Genomic DNA, 21,160 nt, shown 5'->3' with positions numbered 1-21,160 from the left:
CCAGATTCTGTTGCCTTCCCTTCTGGACACTGGGGGTTTCAGAGATGAATCTGACAGTTTCCATCTCCAAGGATTTCAGTCTCATAGGCAAGGCTGTCATGACTCTTCACACAAATTTACCGAGGTTCTGTGCATGCCAGGCACTGGCAATAGGATGGGGATGCTCAGGGCAGACAAGGCCTTACTCTCATGGGGCTGCCACGCTGGCCTGTGAGACTAACCTCGAGCAAGGAAACCTCTGACAAGGGAGGGGAAGAAAACAGATGAAATGGAAAGTGACCAAGGGGCTACTTTGGGCTCTTGGTCAAAAAAGTCCTGGCCTTTAAAAGGTGCTATTTGGCCAGAAACCTACCTATGTGAGAATTCAGATGTGGGAACATGGTGGGGCAGAGTATTCCAGGCTGAGTAACTGGTAGAAGAAATGGCTCTGAGGCAGCAATGAACTTGGCTTTTACTATGAGGTGCTTTCTAGTGATAGGTTAAAAACTCCTGAGCTTCCAGTATGCTCTTAGGCATGAGTTCTAAGCACTTTATATGTAATTCATTTCATCCTCACAAAACTAGGAGGTAAGTACTGTCACCTCCATTTCCAGGGGAAGAACTGAGGCACAATGAAGTCAATTAACTTGCCCAACATTACACACCTAGTATATGTTGGAGCTGGATTCAAACCCAGAGACCACTTTCTCATCCATTACACGAGGAATTGCAGTACAGAATAATGCACAAATCGCTTCTTTTGTGTGCTCTTCTGTTTCCCCATTTTTATTTTTTTAACTTTTAAAAGTATTATTATTGGCCTGTGCGATGGTAGTGGTTATCAGAATTTATTAACATTAGTTGTCACTAAAGTTGGTATACAATCCCCATTGCTAAATTATGACTAGCTTAAAAAATAAATTTATATTATTATTGAGACGGGGCCTCGCTCTGTCGCCCAGGCTGGAGTGCAGCGGTGCGATCATAGCTCCCTGCAACCTCGAACTCAGCCTCCTGAGTAGCTGGGATTACAGACGCATGCCGCCACACCAGGCTATTTCCCCATTTTTAAAAGCGGGGGGTGGGGGAGGCGGGGTTCATTCATTCAGTCAAATATTTACTGATGCTTACCATGTACCATCGCTGTGTATGCGCAGGAGATACAGCAGTGAACAAAACGGACAGAATCGCTGCCTCTTTGACGTTCACATGGATGAGCACACAGGCGACAGATACCAAAAGTTAATAAGATAATCATAGGAACTAAGGAAAAAAAGCGGGAGAGAAGAACAAGGCAGGGGGCTGAACTGGGGTTGAATTTTAAATACTATGACCAGGGAATGCTTCACTGGAAAGGTGATATTTAGAAAAAAAAAAACAAAAACCAAGGAGGCGATTGATCGCTGGGATTCTCCGATTCCAAGACCCATCGCTAGTCCACATGCGCAGTACGCATGTGCGACACTCAGAGCCCCGCCTAGTGGTCGAGCACCTGGCGCGCCTTCAGATCCGCGCAGCCGCAGCAGCCAGCCGCTGGACAGCAAGGCCGGAAGCGCCGCGTCCTTCCCTCGCCCTCCCCTTCCGGCTCACTTCCGCCTACCCCGCCTGGGCCCGCAGACCGGAAGCGCCGCGCTCTGACCCGATCCTGCTCAGCTGGGTTGAGACCCGAGCACCGCTGAGATGCCGGTGAGGGTTCGAGCTGGGGGGTGGGGAGATGGCGGGGATTGGGGGGAAGCGCTGGAAATCGTGCGTGAGCCAAGAGAAGCGGGCTGAGGAAGGCGGAGAGGAAGCGGGGACCTGAGAAGGAGAGAGACGAGGGGAGGAGGGGGCCTGTCGCTGTAGGACTGGGGCGGCCCCTGGGCTGTCAGCCTTGGGAGGCGGGGGGCACGGCTGGATGGGGCCAGGGGCCCGGGGTGTGTGAGGAGGCCGCCTCAGCCCTTCCCGGCACCTTCTCTACGATCCCAACTCTTTCTCTCGCCTCTTCTACTCCCCCCGAGTCCGGCAGGGTTCCCAAAACCTCACTAGAGCCGCCAAGCCAAGGGCTGCGCTTATTTTTCATTTTTCAAGTCTACAGTCCAGCTTCTCTTTTTCCTGTCGGGCCCACTTCCTCCTCCGCCCCAGGGGACGGGTCCGCCTGCTGTTTGTCATCTGTCAAAACCCACTTCCCGGACTCCTGTGTCGCCCCGGCAGTGGCGGCCACCCCCAGAGCCAGCTGGATTTAGGGCCCTCAGAGTCAAGGTCGGCGCCTGACTTCCAAATGTTTCCGTTTTCGTGTGCATCTGAGTGGGAGTAAAAATTGATGATGGTCTGATTGTCCTTAATTTCTGACAGCCGAGCTGTGGGGGAGATATATCACCATCATGGTCTCCATCTTGCGGATTAGGAAAAAGGTGGTTCGGTGACATGTGATTACATTCAGCAAACATTACTGAGCATCTATAGCGGAGCAATATTGCAGCAGTGAATAAGACCAACAAATCCCTACTCTTGAGGGGAGAGGAGACAAGACAATAAAAGTGTAAACATGAGTAAAGGAGATGCTGATAGTTTCAGATAGTGACAAATGCTACGGAGGAAAGAGATGAATAGCAAGACAGTTCACTGGTGAAGGGGAGGGTGGAGGCTGCTTTACATAAAGGATACCTGTGATGAAAAGGAGCAAGGTATAGAGATATATATCTGATGAATTCCACAGTTACTATTTGACTCCTGAGGAGTGCCGGGCAGGCCCTGAGCTACACACTTTATAAAATATCCCGTTTGATCCTCACACGGACCCTATGAAGTAGATGCTATCATTCCTATTTTGCAGAAGAGGCAACTGTGGCTCAGAGAATTTAAGTAACTTGCACAAGGTTGCATACTAGTGATAAAGCCAGATTTTAAGCCAGGACTCTTTAAAAGTTCTTTGCTGATTCTAGTTGCACATAGAGCACCCTGGACTTACCTTGTGATTACTTATTTTGTGTCTGCCTTCTCCATTAGCCTGAAAGTTCTTCAAGGATGAGAGTCATACTGGTCTGTATATACCATATCACAGTGTCTTGCACATAGCACGTGCTTAGCAATCATTTGGTGAATGAATGAATACGTGAATGGGCTCAGTGTTGTCTTGTAAAAAGCAGAACTAGGAATCAGCATACAAATTGCTCTCATAAATGTAATTTTCCCCCGTCCCTTAACTCACTGAAGGCAGTATACATCCTCATTTTACAAATTTGGAAACAGGCTAAGAGAAGAAAAGTGATGTCTTGGTCAAAGACATAAAGCCAGGAAGTGGCAGAGCTGAAACGCTAGTGCTTGGGTCCTGGTTTACCTGGAGGGTAGTGCCCTCATTTATATGGCGTTTGCCTTTCTGTAGTGGAAATACTCCTACTAGGTACCAGTGTGATGTCACTGAACGTGGAATTGGAAGAGATGCCCAGTGGCACCCCATTAATAGTATTTCCTCTATAATAACCTGAAGAACATAGACAACAGTAAAATGTAATTTTAAAAATTTAGGAAGTGATGAGTACTTGTTACCTTTGTTTTTAATATAATTTATTTAATTGTAAATTTGTATAATTTTTGAGAATGGCTGTGTTTAACAACCGCTTGCAAAATTCATGAAAATTTAACAATTGGTGAGCCAGAAAGAGGCAGCTCCAGCACAGTGCTGCTACCATTCCTTCCTCTCCCTCGCCTCGTTAATCTCGGGTGGGTTACTCTTTTTTTCCTTTGGGGGAATGTAGTTGTCTGCCCCAGCGACATTTGCTGTATTTCTGCTTCTATATTCTTTCCTGCCTTGCCTCTGCAGGCTTACCACTCTTCCCTCATGGACCCTGACACCAAACTCATTGGAAACATGGCACTGTTACCTATCAGAAGTCAGTTCAAAGGACCTGCCCCTAGAGAGAGTAAGTGTAAACCCATTACTTTCAAATTTTGGTATGAAATGCCCAGCAACCCTCTGACATTATCAAATCAGGGAAATTCTTAGCTCGGTCTTCTGTCTCAGATTGGTCAAAAATTCTGTTTGCTTGATAGATACTACATTCTAGACCTTTCAAGATCATGGTTATATGTTGCATTTAATAGGAAATTCTTGAAACTCAGAATACTTGGGACTAATAAAAAATAGGAAACCATATTAATGCTTTAATTTCTCCAGGATATTTTATTGTGAGGAGAGAGGAAATGTGCTTAATTCTGGACACTATTCCTGTAATTACTATCAGTTCTTTCGAACTCATCTACTGCTGCTGCCACTGTAGAATGCTGTGTCTCATCCTTTCTCTGTCATCAAGCTGGAAAACACAAACAAAAAATATTTTATTTCTTCCCCATCTAAATCTGCTTCCTATCCATTCTTCCGGATCTTCATTTTTAGCAATAACCTCAGTCTTAAATCTTGAGTGCACTAGGTAACATGACTCATTTCTATTCTCACTTTTCTAAATTTTATTTCTTTGCTTTGTTTCTTGGGTTTTTTTTGTTTTGTTTTGTTTTGTTTTGTTTTTTGGTACTCTGCTTTATGAAATACATTTTACTGTTCAGAAAGCCCTATTCTTTTTCAGACACTGTCCAAGACTCTTCTGACACATTCTGAGATGTTCTGCCAACACTGTAATTTGTATTATATTAGATATGGTTTCCATGCACCCAGCAAGGGTCTAAACTGAGTTCCATTCATGGTTTCCAAGACCATAGTTATAATTACCATTGCTGTGCTGGTCCTGTCTCCTTTCCTCTGCCAGGCTATTTGACCTGACCTCTTCTTAATTTAATTTTGTTTTTAACACTAGTTGAAAGCTCAGGAAACTTAATAAGTTTGGTGAGTCACCACAGTCTTTACTTGATTCTGAGAAAAAGGAACAGATAAAAAAAGAGACTGGGAAGGAAGAAAAATAACATAAGAATTACATGGCCAGGCGTGGTGGCTCAGGCCTGTAATCCCAGCACTTTGGGAGGCTGAGTCCAGAGGATTGCTTGAGGACAGGAGTTTGAGACCAGCCTGAGCAACATAGTGAGACCCTGTCTCTAAAAAATTTTGAAGAATAATAGCCAGGTGTGGTGGCACATGCCTGTAGTCCCAGACACTTGGAAGGCTGAGGCAGGAGGATTGCATGAGCCCAGGGGTTCTAGGTTGCAGTGAGCTGTGATCAGGCCAGTGCACTCCAGCCTGGGTGACAGAGTGAGACCTTGTCTCCAAAAAAAATTACAGTGCAAAGAAAGAATAAGAATCAGTGTTGGTTCAGATTCCTTGTGAAGAATGCTTTCAGATAGTTACAAATACTATGTAGTATATCATAAGATGCAGTTGAGTCAGAATGGAATAAATCTGATTACCACTTTTGCAATTTTTTAGTCCCAAAGGGAAAATGATACCCTAAGAAACCAGATCTTTATGGTTTCTGTACACAAGGAATGACCTTGTTGCTGTTCCCCAGGAGACTGGATTAGAACTGAATTGGAGTGGAGCCTGTGCTGTGAGCTGAATAACTTAGCATTAATCGAATCATTTATATTCAGTAGGTATCTCTTGAATGCCTTTGTGTGCCGAGTATTCTTCTAGGTTCTGAATCCTATGGCCTCCACCGCCTGCCAGCATTGCATTTAGAAGAACTAGCTGGTTTTTGTAAACACTATAGAATCCTCTGAGGAAGTTTTCTGTTCACAGATAAGAAAATAGATGGGAAGGAACACAAGTCTAGAGTTAGAGTTCTGTTGAAATTCTTGAGCTGGGATGAAGACAACTGAATTGCAGAGTACTAAAGCTTCAGAGTTACTGTGCATTTCTGCTGCGTGAGAGGGATAGCAGTCACAGACAAGAAATATAAATAACTGTCTCGGCATTGCTGAAACCAGCTGCCGGATATCAAGACCCTGGGATTTTGACCTTTTCAAAATTAAAAAAAGGAAACAAAAATTGCCAGAGAAATTATGTAATGAGATCTGTCTTTGTCAAGACAGTATTTCTGGCTTTTCTCAGTCTATAACCACCTAGAACAGCTGGTACAAGTATATTTTAAGTCATAGTTTTTATAAAAAGAAAGATGTCTATCTGAACCCCAGCATGTTCCTAAATAATGGAGACTTTTTCCCCCTGAAACTACAGTATGTAAGTTCAAATAAAATTATATTGAATACTTTTTAAGAAAAAGCATTTTGTTAGTCTATGTATGTCTTAGTCTATAAATACATGGAGAGAGATCTCGAATGATGTTCACCAGGTATTAATAGTAGTTATTTCTGGGTAGTGGCATTTAGGGTGACAACCAAAAATTTCTTTTGTATTGATTGAATTTCTTTTTCTGATGAGCATGTGTAATTTTTACAAAAACCATAAAGCTATAAAAATAAACCATCTACTTATTTTTCTAGAAATTATTTCTAAAGACTTTATATTTCAGTAGCCTCATTTCATTTTATCCATCTCCAAAACTGTTGACCGTTGAGCTTGGACTTCATTTTTAAAAAACAAAACAAAACAAAGCAAGATCTCACTCTGTCTCCCAAGCTGGAGTATTGGCTTGACCATAGCTCGCTGTAACATCAAATTTCTTGGCTCAAGTGATCCTCCCACCTCAGCCTCCCAAGTAGCTGGGACTAGAAACGCATGCCACTATCTTTTGTAAAGACCAGTTCTTGAAGTGTTGCCCAGGCTGGTCTCAAACTCATCAGTTTCCCAAAGTGTTGGAATTACAAATGTGAGCCACAGTGCCTGGCTGGAATTTTTTACTTTATACCTTTCATGTTTTTTGCATTGGGCTAATGTTCTCTGTTTTCCTTCCCCTTGTGTCCTGCTTAGCAAAAGATACAGATATTGTGGATGAAGCCATCTATTACTTCAAGGCCAATGTCTTCTTTAAAAACTATGAAATTAAGGTAAATTACAGAGCTTTTAATGTATAACTTAGTTTTCTGATGGGGATAATATCTACCTTGCAGTCAGGGTTTGCTGTGAGGAGAAAATAAAATGATATGAGCTTGTGATTTTTAAATTTCAGAACAGTGCCTAATGTTGGACTCTGTATAAATATTAGTTTCTATCTTTTTTCTTCCACAATCTACACCTGGGGTTGGTAAACCATAACCTGAGGGCCAAATCTAGCCCACCACTTCTTTTTGTAAATAAAGTTTTATTGTTTATATGTTATCTATGGCTGCTTTCACACCACAGCAGCAGAGTTGAGTAATTGTGACAAAGACTATATGGCCCACAAAGCCTAAAATATTCACTCTCTGCCCTTTACAGAGAAAGTTTGCTAACTCCGGGTCTCGATACATCTTTATTTATTCAACATTAATTTAGCACCTATTATGTGCCAGCCCTGTGTTTTGTTTGGGACTAATCCACAACCAAAAAAATCCTACATGCTGTTATTTTTTTTTTGTAACGTGCTTCCATGTCCTGGACCTGAGATGGAGAAGTAAGCTTGAATGACCCTGATCCTTCCCTGAACCTCCTTTTCTCCCTTTCTGCTGTTAGTTCCTGTGCGGTGGGTGGTCAAGGGGAAGGTAGAAGTGGTGGCAGAAAAGGAGAGGGGAAAATGAAAACCAAAAAAGTTCTCTGTGCTCCTCCTGTGAACAAGTTACAAGGAATGTCAACGAATTTTCTCAGTGGTATTCTAAAATACACAGTTTCAACCCCTCCTTGCCAAACTTTGACCTTTTGGGATCAGACAGGGTGTGAAATCTTTATTTGTAGGCTTTTGGTGCACGAATTGTAGTCTAAATATTTTGTGGTGTTAATAGAGTGTTTTCTGTATCTAATGGGTGGTCTACCAAGTGTTATATTGTAATAGGTATACATAAATATGACAATTCTGCCACATTTCATTCTTTCCCATATATGGTAATGTCTTAAAAAAAATAAGGAATGTATAGTTTTTTTTAGGGTTTTTTGCCTATAAATCTATGTAAAATTGGACCTGAAGTTCGTGCCACATCTGATCAACATCCATTCATCTTCTCCACGTCTTTCTTTTGTGAGGTCAAGGTGTTGGGCTTATGGAGCTCTTTACAGTCACATGTGAAATAATTGCTTCCTCCTTCAGAGTAATGAATGTTTCTGTTCTCGGCAGAGATCCTGAAATGAAAGGGTTTTTAAAAATTAGCCAACCATATGGTGTGCCTCAGGCTTTCCAGGCAGCTTTGTTAATTCTCCTTCCTACACAGAGTGAGGGGCTGTTGGCACAGCCCCTCAGGAAGCCAGCGCCAGGGGAGTTCCCACACAGCTCAGGGTGGAAGCTGGTGGCTCCTCCCTGGAGCCAGGGACAGAAAAGGAGTCTGAGAAGATTGTGCATTTGGGGAGTGGGAATTTTTGATGCTATAGTAGCAGTGCTATATCTCAGTTTTCAGTAGATAATCAAAAGATAAAGATTGAATTCATTCATTGCATGAGATTGTTATGTTTTGATGAGGACTGTTTTTTAAGTTTTCTTTTCCTCCCTGTAGAATGAAGCTGATAGGACCTTGATATATATAACTCTCTACATTTCTGAGTGTCTAAAGAAACTCCAAAAGGTAATTAAACTTGGATGATCATATATCAAGAAAGCAAATTACTGATGGGTATTTACCCTCCTAACCATCTGGATTTCTTGAGATTCTAAGAATAAATAGAAAATATTTCCTCTCGCTTAGAGCGTGGACTTAGGAGGAAAATATGAATGCAGTTCTCTGGACTCATAGTGTAGTTGACTAGCACGAAGATAAAGGTATTGGTGTTTTAAGGCTTTGCATGTATTTTCTCAAGACAGAAATCTTGACAAAGAAATTCCTTTAAGCCCCTAACTCAGGGGTTCTTAACCTGGGGTCCAAGGATTAATTCAAGGGTCCATGAACTTAAGTGGGGAAAAAAATTGTATTTTTCCTTCAGTTAACTTCTAACTGAAATTTAGCATTTATTTCAATTATTAATGTAGGCAACAACCCACAGTATTAATAATAATACCTGTGACTTTTCCCCAGAAGAATTCATGGTATTTTTAATTACATTAGAAGATATTTTGAAATTTTGTTTGTAAGCATCACTAGTTCAAAATTTAGTTATTAGGCCCACTGCTAAATCGTACTATTTAGTGCATTAATCAAGAACACATGTGTGACTATGTCATAAATTGGTTTTTAATATTTTAATTGTATTTTACTATAATTGGTTTCTCTTAATTCTATTTATTTTATTCATTTGAAACATTGTTAGGAGAAGGGGTTCACAGGCTTTATTGATTGCAGATTTGGGCACCAAAAATGTTTTACCCCAGCCTTAGGTGTTAATACTTAGACTAAAAATTTGCAATTTAAACATTATTATTCCTTTCCCTGTAAAATATGTGTGTGTATAATTTTTTTTTTTTTTTTTTTTTTAGTGCAATTCCAAAAGCCAAGGCGAGAAAGAAATGTATACACTGGGAATCACTAATTTTCCTATTCCTGGAGAGCCTGGTTTTCCACTTAATGCAATTTATGCCAAACCTGCAAACAAACAGGAAGATGGTAAGAACAGGGTCTCCATCCTTTCTCTCCTGGCACAAGAAGATTTTCTCCATTTGACTTTCTGCCTGCCTCCTTTTCTTGCCTTGACTAACACACAGATGGAGAGTACATTACCTAACTAGTCACTTTCACAAAAGGTTCTCGGCAATGATTGTAACATGAAGAAAATCTGTTGAAGCAAATTGAATATAGTTATAAAACCATTTGGACTGTCATTTCTGTTTCTTATCCTGTTCGAGTGTACAAAAATGTATTGGTAAGGTCAGTGTCCAGACCTGCAACCAGCGCATTTGGGATATATTCTTAATTGTACTTTTTTTATTCTGTTGTAGAAGTGATGAGAGCCTACTTACAACAGCTAAGGCAAGAGACTGGACTGAGACTTTGTGAGAAAGTTTTTGACCCTCAGAATGATAAACCCAGCAAGGTAAGACCCTCTTTTTTGCCTATTTAATTGGTAAATTACCTTTTATCCTGTAGCCACCATTAAACACACTAAGGTCTTCCATCGCGAGAATATTTTTTATTATTAAAAATATTTTCAATTAAATATTTTTTAGTTTCTGTGTTGCAGTGTTGCTTGACTTTGAGTATGTGCCTAGAATGTGATAGGAGTTCACTGAGTCACACTGAATAATGAATTACATATAATAAAATTTTAGTTGTGTATTCTTATGCCAGGGCATTGTAAACCCATAGAACAGGTTTTTTGTGTGAGATATCTTGTATGTATTACATTAATACTATTGTCATTTTGAGTGACCTGTAAGTTTAAAAAAATTTTTTACATGTGCCTCGGAGAAGTTTATAATGTAAGAGATGCCATACTAATATTAAATTTTATTATTTAATAAATTTGAATTCTGACTTTGCCTTCAAATTGCATTGTGATTTGACCCCCACTGTTCATTTCCTTGTTAGTGGTGGACTTGCTTTGTGAAGAGACAGTTCATGAACAAGAGTCTTTCAGGACCTGGACAGTGAAGGGAGCCGGGACAGCCACCGTGGCCAGAGCCCTGGGCAGCATTTTCCAGCGAGATGTACACAGTTTTTTGCCTTTATTTCATAAAGTTTTCTACAGAAGAGAGAAGAGCTGTCTGTACTCAAAAAGCTTTTGATCAAGAATTCGGGTGGGGGAGGGGACAGCACGTTGTCAACGGTGATAGAAGTTTTCTGCAGTCTTAAGCTGGTGCTTAATACGGACAAGTAATAAAAAAAATTTCTAACATTTCATGTCAGAAAAACTTTATTGTTCATCTTAGACACTCACTTAAAATTGTTTCGAGTAAAATTCACATACCATAGTACTCTTAAAATGTACAGTTCACTTTTTTAGTATATAGAAGTTTTGTAACCATCACCCCTAAATTCCAGAGCATTTTCATCACCCGAAAAAGATGTACTCTTTAGCAGTCACCCCACATTTCTTCCCAACCCTTCTTCTCCCTCTCAGCCCTCCCCCTATTACTAACCTACTATCTGTCTCTACAGATTTATTTATTTGGGATAATTCATATAAATAGAACAATTCAATATGTGGCCTTTTGGGTCTGGCTTTCTTCACCTAATGTTTTCCAAGTTCACCCATGTTATAGCAGGTACCAGTACTTCTCTATCTCTCTTCTTTTCCTTTCTTTGTGTGTGTGTGTGTGTGTGTGTGTGTGCGCGCGCGATAAAACTATACATAACACAATATTTCCCATTTTAACCATTTTTTAAAGTGTAAAAATAAATCATGTACTTTTTAAAGTGTACAATTCAGTGGCATTAATTATATTCACAATGTTGTACACCTATCATTACTATATATTTCCAAAATTTTTTCATTACACAAAATGGAAACTATAACCCTTAAGTTCCTGGTAATTATAACTCCCAGCTCCTGGTAACCTCTAATCTACTTTCCTTCTCTGAATTTGCTTATTCTAGGTATCTCATATAAATGGAATCAAACAATGTCATTTTGTATCTGGCTTCTTTAATTTAGCATAAATGTCTTTGAGGATTATCCATGTAGCATGTATCAGAACTTCATTCCTTTTTTATGGCCAAGTAATATCCCGTTATATGGATACACTGCGTTTTGTTTTATCCATTCATCAGTTGACGGATGTTTGGGTTATTTCTACTTTTTGGCAACAGTGTTGCCAAGAACATTTGCGTACAAATTTTTTGTGAACATATGTTTTCATTTCTTTTGGTTAAACCTGGGAATGGAATTGCTGAGTCACAGGGAAACTTTGTGTTTAACTTTCCACAGCACTGTCAGACTTTTTCCTACAGCAGCTGCCTTGTTACATTCCCACCAGCAACGCAGGGCAGTTCTAATTTCCCCACATCCTCACCCACACTTGCTATTTGTTTTTTGCTGTGGTATGAAGTGGAGTCTCCTTGTGGTTTTGATTTGTGTTCCTCTAATGACTAATGATGCTGGGCACCTTTTCATGTGGATGTTGGCCATCTTCTTTGGAGAAATAAATGTTCATTCAGATCCCTTGCCCATTTTTCACTTGGCTTATTTGTCTTTTTGTTGCTGAATTATAGTTCTTTATACGTTCTGAATACCAGTAACCCTTCTCAGAAGGATGATTTGCAGAAATTCTCTCTCATTCTTTGGGTTGTTTTTTCAATTTCTTGATGGTGTCCTTCTAAGCACAAAGGTTTTTAATTTTGGTGAAGTCCCGTTTGTCTATTTTTTCTTTGGTTGCTTGTGCTTTTGGTGTCAAATCTAAGAAACCATTGCCTAATCCAAAGTGTCAAATTGGGCCGGGCGCGGTGGCTCACGCCTGTGATCCTAGCACTCTGGGAGGCCGAGGTGGGCGGATCGTTTGAGCTCAGGAGTTCGAGACCAGCCTGAGCAAGAGCGAGACCCCATCTCTACTAAAAATAGAAAGAAATTATATGGACAGCTAAAAATATATATAGAAAAAATTAGCTGGGCATGGTGGTGCATGCCTGTAGTCCCAGCTACTCGGGAGGCTGAGACAGGAGGATCGCTTGAGCTCAGGAGTTTGAGGTTGCTGTGAGCTAGGCTGACGCCACGGCACTCACTCTAGCCTGGGCAACAGAGTGAGACTCTGTCTCAAAAAAAATAAATAAATAAAGTGTCAAATTATGCCTATGTTTTTTCCTAAGTGTTTATCCTTTTAGCTCTTACCTTTAGGTCTTTGACCCATTCTGAGTTAATTTTTATATAGGAAATGAGGTAAGGATCCAGTTTCGTTCTTTTGCCTGTGGCTATCCACTTGTCCCAGAGTCATTTGTCAAAAAGACTGTTCTTTTCCCCATCTAATTGTCTTGGCTTCCTCGTCTGTCAGTTGATGCCCAGCACAGTGGCCCACACCTGTAATTCCAACAACTCGGAAGGCTGAGGTGGGATCACTTGAGGCCAGGGGTTCAAGACCAGCCAGGGCAACATAAGAGACCCCAGTCTCTTAAAAAACAGAAAAAAATAGCCAGGGATGGTGGCATGTGTCTGCAGTCCCAGCTACACGGAAGGCTAAGAAAAGAGGATTGTTTGAACCCAGAAGTTCCAGGTTACAGTGAGCTCTGATTGCACCACTGCACTCCAGCCTGGATGACAGAGAGAGACCCTGTCTCTAAAAAATTTTTTTAAATAAAATAATAAAACGTTTTCATTATTTGGCTCATGGAAGTAGCTATTATGGGAGTTCTTCCAAAAACTTATGGGACCACATATTTACTAGTATATTAAAGTAGTAAATTAATATTTCAGGAAGTGCCTTGAGCCCTTTGGACATAAAGTTATTGCAGTGCCATCTATGTTGGACATTTAGGTGTTCGGCTTTTAAGAGGCAATTGTTTTAGTATCTATGTTGGGATTATATTTGGTCACAAGTACAAAAATAGTGCCTTGGTGGTTTTGTTTTTCGATCTAGAAGTAGCCTCAGAATGGAGCCACTTAAGGATGTCACTTCCTCTTTTCCCCGGCTCTTCCTCTTTTCCTCTGCACCCTGCTTTGCATGTGGCTGTCACCCTCATGGTGTCAAGATGGCTCCTATATCTGTAGGTGTGGCAGGAAGAAAAGGGGGAAAGCAAGAGGCTGAAGGGGGTAGCGGCTGAGTACTGCCTGAAAATGACCCTGCCCAGAAATCCTACCCAGAGACTTGTTCTTGTGTCTCATAGGCCTCTAGCTAGAAGGGAGTCTGGAAAAGGGGACATTTTAACTGGGCATGTGGCTGCCACCTTCATTATTTGTGTTGTGTTATTAAGGACAAAGAGAAGACTATATAGGAGCAAAACTAGTTTAAATTTTTATTAAAACTGGAGCTTTACAGTGTTACTTGAGTGACCAAAGTATTTCCACTTTGGTTTTATGGGCAGAGTAATTTTAATGTGTGAGTTAAATGCTCTTGAGCATCTGTTCACTGAAGACGTGTGTTATGGACTAATTAATACGAGTACAAACAGTTCACATACTCAAAAGGATGGATGTGTAAAGTCTTACTCCATAGATAACAGTTAAACCCTGTGCGGCAGGTCCTGTGATGACTAAGATAGCATCCTGGAAGTCTCAGATAGTGCTAAAGGACGTAGAAAGAGAAGCAGCCATCTTGAAGCCAAAAGAGAGCTGTCGTTGGATCGTTTGTGGGTTTGTTTTACAATTTTTAAAGACCGAGTCTCGCCATGTTACCCAGGCTGGAGTGCAGTGGCTACTCAAAGGCCTGGTTATAGCCTTGAACCCCTGGCCTCAAATGGCCTCCTGCCTCAGCCTCCTGAGTAGCTGGGACTACAGGCATGTGCCACCATTCCTTGCTCCAGCTGAGGTTTTTCTCTTTCAGGTTTTGAGTGTTTGGACTGGAACTTTTTTGTTGTTGTTGTTGTTTGTTTGAGACACAGTCTCTCTCTGTTGCTACAGCTAGAGTGCAGTGTGGCATCATGATAGCTCACTGCAACCTCAGACTCCTGGGCTCAAGTGATCCTCCTGCCTCAGCCTCCTGAGTAGCTGGGACTACGGGCAGGTGCCACCATGCCTGGATAATTTTTTTTTTATTTTTGGTAGAGACATGGGTCTGGAACTCCTGAGTTCAAGCGATCCCCCTACCTCGGTCTCCCTAATGCTAGGATTACAAGCATGAGCCATTACACCCGGCCATGTTGGAACTTCTGCTACAGACTCAGAGATATCAAAAAGAAAGAAGGAAAGAAATCCTCAGTGATTCATTTCAAGATTAAAGGTTTGTTTTTAACAAATATGTTTTTTGAAAAAATTGTGGATGGAAAACCAACATACTCTGGGGCCTGTTTCATTCAGTGCCAACAGGGGGCGCACAGGCCATAGGAGCTGGGCACCTGGCTTCCGGAGTCTTTAAAATAGTAGGTATTTTGTCCTGTTCTGGTTTTTATTATATATGAGAAAACAATTTCCAAAGGATTTAGAATAAATTATACGTGAAGTATAGTTTAACGGATTTAAAAATACAGCTTAATCAAAATGTAATGCTGACATTAAAAAAGATTATTACAAAGTACAATTTTTTAGAGAAGGCAATTTAATAATAGTTATCCAATTTTTAAATGTTCATTCTTTTTGATCCAGCGACTCAACTTCAATCATTGTTGAATGCTGGAAAAACGCACACGCATGCACGCACACACACCCCTGAAAATAATTCTGCCATCTCTCAATGAGGAATTAAATAAATTATAATACAGCCACAAAATTAAATATGATCCAGATATTAAAAACAATGATCTTATCTGTCCCGTCACAGAAAGATTTCTTAGGATACATCATTGAGTAAAAAAAGTTGAGGCAGTATTGTAGTATGATCCCATTCTTGTTTATTTAATTGTATGTACTACAGGAAAAACTGGGAGCACATACACCAAACTGTTAACAGTGATTATCTTGGTGCAGGAGAGATTACAAGGACTATGCATTCTGAGTTGTACATCAAGTTACCTTAACCAAGGGAAAAAAAATACTTTTTAAAAAAAAGATAGAGGCCAGGTATAGTGGCTCATGCCTGTAATCTCAGCACTTTGGGAGGCTGAGGTGGGAGGGTCGCTAGCAGCCAGGAATTTGAGACCAAGCTGGGCAACACAGTAAGATCCTGTCTCTAGTGATAAATAAATGCAGCTAGAAAGGTCCTTTGAGATCACCTTACAAAACAAAAAGATAGAAGATCACATTTTTAAAAAATCAAATTATCCAAAAACAGTGTGAGGATGAATCACCTTGTTTTTTCTTAAGTGTCCTGTTCACATTCATCATTTTAATATGCCTCTAATCACTATGATATGTGTAGAAAGATTACAGTACATGGAAATACCTGAACAAGATCTATGTGAATTTTTTATTCTGCATTTTCCTTTTCCCCAAAATCATTAGTACTGAAGCCCTTAATAAAAAAGTTTGGAGCTGTGTCCAGAAAGGGATGTAATACTATTACACCAAAGCCATTTGGTTTGTTTCCCCTTCATTTTTGTTTATAAATGTTTGGAAGACCATGCCATTAGGAGAGTGTAATTTTAGGGCCACATCTGCTCTGTGTTGATGTTAAGATAAATCATCCATCATGATTTTCCACTTTGCTTTAACTCTGCAGCTCCAATTTACAGGTGATCTGGCTGTATGCTAAGCAATTTACATTTTAAAATCCTATTTAACCCTTGCAGAAACCTTATGTGGCAGATGCAAGACTATCCCCTTTTCCAGATGAAGAAGCTGAGGTTATAGAAATTAAATAACTCGCCCAAACTCACACACCTGGAAGTTGGAAGAATTGGCAATTAAACCTAGTACGTTTGAATCCAGAGCTGGCCCACTCAGCCAAAATATGGTCACTTTGCAACACCGTGTTTTTCAGTGATTCATTCATGCAACAAGACTGGTAGTTGCTCTGTTTGTCACACCATGCCCACTATTGAAAAGATGTACGAGAAATATAAATGTGGTCTGTGCTCTCCAGAACCTTAACAAGATGTGAAACATGTATAACAAGATAGACATGAAGAAACACTCTACCCCAGGTAGAGTGCAGTGGCATCGTCACAGCTCACTGCAGCCTCAAACTCCTGGGCTCAAGCGATCCTCCTGCCTCAGCCACCCAAGCAGCTGGGACTACAGGCCTGTGCCATGATGCCCAGCTAATTTTTGTATTTTTTGTAGATACAGGGGTCTTGCTATGTTGCTCACGTTGGTCTCAAACTCCTGACCTCAAGCTACTTTCCCATCTCACCTCCCAGAGTGCTAGGATTACAGGTGAGAGTCACCTCACCTGGCCCAGAATTTTCAAGCAGATAATTTTACAGTTGAGAAAACTGACTTACTAAATAAATTTTCAAGCAAAGGGACAATAAGGATAAAATCAAGATTTTTATGAGATCAAGTTACAATGCATCTGATGGTTTGGAGGGTAGAGAGATGGGAGGCAGAATTATCAGGGAATAAAAGCTTTATTAGTGATCCAGATGTGTAATTGCTTGGTGAATGCTACTAAGTATGTAAAAATAAAGGGAGATTTGAGAGACGCTCTAAAATAAAATTCTACTGCACTGGACTTAGCAGCTGAAAGTTAGGTTGAGATTTTGAGTCCAGGTGAGTTGGGAAATAGCAGTGCCTTTGATGGAAATATGTTTGGATGGCTATATAACTTGTGCCCCAAGCTCTTTAGCATGAAAGAGCATGCTGTGATTAATTCTGCTGAGACAGCAGGCATAAACTGAGATTGTGCCGGGCAAACTTCTAGAATAGGTAGTCGGGCTTGGAGTCCTTTGAAGGGCAGTGAGAGATGAGTTTAGTGCCAAGCACATTGAATTTGAGGAGGCAGCTGATGGCCTGAGTGAACAGAAATACACGCGAAAGATCAGGAGTAGAAATAAAAACTGGAGAGACTGGAGGTTCTTGTGGAATTAGGAGACGGAATCAGATCCTTGAGCTAAATCAGCATTTAAGAATCAGAAAGAAAAAAGGAATCAAAAAAGAATCAGCCCAAGAAATAAGAGATTGGTTAGTTAAGTGTGGGACTCACAGGAGTTTCTTGGAGGGGGCTGTTCACATACAAAAGTCTCCAGGAAACTTCATGGCAGTTGAACTCTGACTGGGGCAAGCTCTCCTGGCTTTGCATTTGTGTCTGAGGGCTCTGTGCTTACTTGTCTATTTCACAAATAAAATGCCAACCTGGACATCTTGGAACCCCAGAATTGCTGAAGAGAGGGAAATTGGTCAGAAAGATGGCCGTATATATTGCCTGCAGTTGTTCAGGCAAAGTCTTTGTCCTGAAGTTACTTTTCCACTGAAAGGAAGCCCATCGCTGCCAGCAGACACTTACGGGATGTTAAGTAATGTTTCCCTTAGAGCAATTTTCCCCCTGTACAAAAGACAGATCTAAGAAAAATGTCTCATACAGCTGGGAAAGATTTTCATTCTTGGGAGCCTGCTGGACATTTAGAGATAAACTTAAGTGGAGCAGAACATTTACATATATAAACTGTTCCTCCACCGTATTTGATTCAACGCTCCACGAGGTCCACGTCATTCTGCATCTGTTACTCGGCTTACCTAAAGGTCCACGGCCTGTTACCATGCCAGGGCCTCAGTTTCCTCATATAAAATGAAGAATGAAAATGAGATAACTTCTCAAGTGCCCTCCAGTTCCAAAATTGTCATTTTAGAAGATAATACCATGAGGAAGAGGAGGCCTTGTTCCCTTGGATATAGCTCCTGTGTGTCCAAGTTAGTTTAACGCTGGCCATGCGCTTTGAATGTTACTGATATTAGCATGATCTGACTTACATCAGGTTAATGAGACTTAACCATAGAACTTATCCTCTTTTTGGTTAATTAATTTTCAAAATGAAGTAATAATTCACCTTGAATTATTTCAAGATGAAAATAAAAACATTACCGGAGGAGGTAGATTCACCTTTGCCTGTGTATTCATTCTCTATAAATATTTTTTGCTTCATGCATTCTTTGTGTGGGTTTATCAGTCCCACAGTGTGTTTTAGCACTATTTCTTTACAGGAATTATCAACTTTTCTCCTACCATTTAGTCAGTGATATATGATATGTTCTCCTTCATTCCATTAGCATAAAAACATGTTATTTCTCCCATCTGAAAAAAAAATCCTCTATTTTTCCCACCTGCTACCACCCACTTCCTCCCTCCCTTTACAAGGCTTCTCAGCCTTGACATTTTGACATTTTAGAATGGATATTTAAATGTATAAATTTAAATTTCTGCTCCACTTTGCTGTAGGGAGCTGTCCTGTGCATTGCAGGATGTTTAGCATCTAGTTTCTACCCCTACATGCTGGAGGTGACCCCCGCCGCACCCCTGTCTCCAGACATTGCCAAATGACCCCTTGGGGGCATAATCACCCCCAGTTGAGAACCACTGCTCTGCAGCAAAACTCAAAAGCATTTTCTATCTGCACTGTCTCACATCGATCTCCTCCACTCTCTCTTGACCAAAACTCCACTGCAATGCTCTTGTCAAGATCACCGATGACCTCCACATTGCTAAATACTGTGGCCATGTGCATCTTACTTGACCTCTCACCGGCACTTCATGAAGTTGATTACTCCCACCTTCTTGGAACCACATGCTTCATGTGGCTTCCAGAACACCAACCTCTCTTTCTGTCCTCCCCACCTCACTGGCCATTCCTTCTCAGTCTCTGTTGCACGTTTCTCCTCTTCTCCAAGACCTCTTGCTGGTGGGATGCCCTAGGGCCAGTGATGTGCTTAGGCTGGCCCAAGCAGAGAGAGCCAACTGTTACATTTTAAGGAAATTTGTCAGCCAGTTGTTACGCAGTTGGCAGCTTACAATTGGCCATAGTAAGGATGTTTATACCATAGAAATTGGCAAAGGCAGCCGGGCAAGGTGGCTCACCCCTGTAATTCCAACACTGGGAGGCCGAGGCCAGAGGATCGCTTGAGCTCAGGAGTTTGAGACCAGCCTGAGCAAGAGCGAGACCCCATCTCTACTAAAAATAGAGAAAAATTAGCCAGGCAACCAAAAAATAGAAAAAATTAGCCAGACGTGGTGGCTCGAGCCTGTAGTCCCAGCTATTGGGGAGGCTGAAGCAGGAGGATCACTTGAACACAGGAGTTTGAGGTTGCTGTGAGCTAGGCTGATGCTATGGCACTCTAGCCTGAGCAACGGAGTGCGATTGTGTCTCTAAATAAATGAATAAATAAATAAAATAAATAATAATAATTAATTAAAAAAAAAAAGAAATTGGCAAAGGCTACTAATTATGGCTTACCTCTCACCAGTTGTTAAAATTGACCTGTTTTATTGACTACTGGGTCTTCAAACCTCTTTTCTAATGATATTCACCATCTTGGTGATCTTATCCAGTTGCACTGCTTTAAACACCATCTTATTCTTCAAGAAATAAATTGCAAGGGGAAAGAAAAGAGAAGAGGAACCTATATATTTTAAGAGATGTACCAACTAACTGCAAGAATGGACCTTTTTTGAGTCCAGATTCAAGTAAACCAACAGTAAAACAGCAAAATTATGAGATAATATGAACAATGACTAGATAGCTGATGATATTGAGGAATTACTATTGTTTGTTTTCAGATGTGATCATGGTTTTATTGTTTTGTTTCACAAGGAGTCTTTCCCTTTTAGAGAATACTGAAATATTCATGTATGAAATTATATAAAATCTAAAAAAATTACCTAAAATCTGGAATTTACTTCCAAATTATTTGGAGGGTCAGAAGGGAAACTGCCAGGGGATTCAAAGGAAACGTGTTTCGTCATGAACAGATAATTATCGAAGCCAGATGATGGGTTCATGGAGACTTAATACACTAATATTTCTGTTGTTAAATATATTTGAAATTTTTCATTACAGAAAATGCCATTTAAAAATGCCATTTGAAATTCAGCAACCCCACCACTGGGTATTTATCCAAAAGAAAGCAAATCAGTATATCAAAAGGATACCTGCGCTCCCGTGTTCATTGTAGCACCATTCATAAAAGCCAAGACATGGAATCTACCTAAGTGTCCATCAACGGATGAATGGATGAAGAAAATGTGGTGCATATACACAATGGAATACTATTTAGCCACAAAAATATCTGTGGCAATGTGGATGAAACTGGAGGATATTTTGTTAAGCATGATCTCACTTGTATATGGAATCTAAAGAAATTGATCTCATAGAAGTAGAGAATAGAATAATGGTTACCAGAGGCTGGGGAGGGTTGGGGGTAGGGTGGGATAAAGAGATTGGTGAAGGGGTCCAAAGTTACTGTTAGATAAGAGGAATAAATTCTGATGTTTTATTACAGGGTAGAGTGACTCCTGTTAACAATACTGTATTTGTATACTTCAAAACAGCTAGAAGAGAGGATTTTGAATGTTCTCCCGACAAAGAAATGATAACTGTATGAGGGGATGGATATGCTAAATACCCTGATTTAATTTTTCAATACATGTATACATGTATTGAAGCACTACACTGTACCTCGTAAATATGTAAAATTATTATGTGTCAATTGAAAACAAGATTTTAGGCCAGTGTGGTGGCTCATGCCTGTAATCCCAGCACGTTGGAAGGCCAAGGCAGGAGGATTGCTTAAGGCTAGGCGTTTGAGACCAGCCTGGGCAACATAGTGAGATGCCATCTCAAAAAAAAAAAAAAAAAAAAAGGCAGACTATTGTTTCATTTTATTATTGTTTTTAAATCCACTACAGATAATAAA

The 21,160-nt window shown here is 40.5% G+C and overlaps 1 protein-coding gene across 2 annotated transcripts; it reads left to right on the top strand.

Moving 5' to 3' along the window:
- The first annotated feature begins 1,575 nt into the window (after positions 1-1,575).
- Positions 1,576-10,856, top strand: ARPC3 (actin related protein 2/3 complex subunit 3). Of its 2 annotated transcripts, none has more exons than XM_069497073.1 (7): positions 1,576-1,665; positions 3,779-3,878; positions 6,773-6,849; positions 8,422-8,490; positions 9,336-9,462; positions 9,798-9,889; positions 10,384-10,856. In XM_069497073.1, exons 1-7 carry the CDS (start codon positions 1,660-1,662, stop codon positions 10,444-10,446), a joined length of 534 nt encoding a protein of 177 aa, XP_069353174.1. In that variant the 5' UTR covers positions 1,576-1,659; the 3' UTR covers positions 10,447-10,856. The 2 variants fall into 2 exon arrangements, with proteins under 2 accessions (XP_069353174.1, XP_069353173.1); XM_069497072.1 differs by having other exon boundaries at positions 9,795-9,889; positions 10,384-10,848.
- The last annotated feature ends 10,304 nt before the right edge of the window (positions 10,857-21,160 follow it).

Source organism: Eulemur rufifrons, chromosome 21, assembly GCF_041146395.1.
Source record: "Eulemur rufifrons isolate Redbay chromosome 21, OSU_ERuf_1, whole genome shotgun sequence".
Classification (NCBI taxonomy): Eukaryota; Metazoa; Chordata; class Mammalia; order Primates; family Lemuridae; genus Eulemur; species Eulemur rufifrons.
The sequence above is the reverse complement of the archived record's forward strand: the minus strand, read 5'-3'. Positions and strand labels throughout refer to the sequence as shown.

Coding starts and splice junctions, on each gene's coding strand:
- ARPC3 (XM_069497072.1), top strand. Junction 3,879..6,772: donor AGGACCTGCCCCTAGAGAGA/GTAAGTGTAAAC, acceptor TGTCCTGCTTAG/CAAAAGATACAGATATTGTG. Junction 6,850..8,421: donor TTAAAAACTATGAAATTAAG/GTAAATTACAGA, acceptor TCCTCCCTGTAG/AATGAAGCTGATAGGACCTT.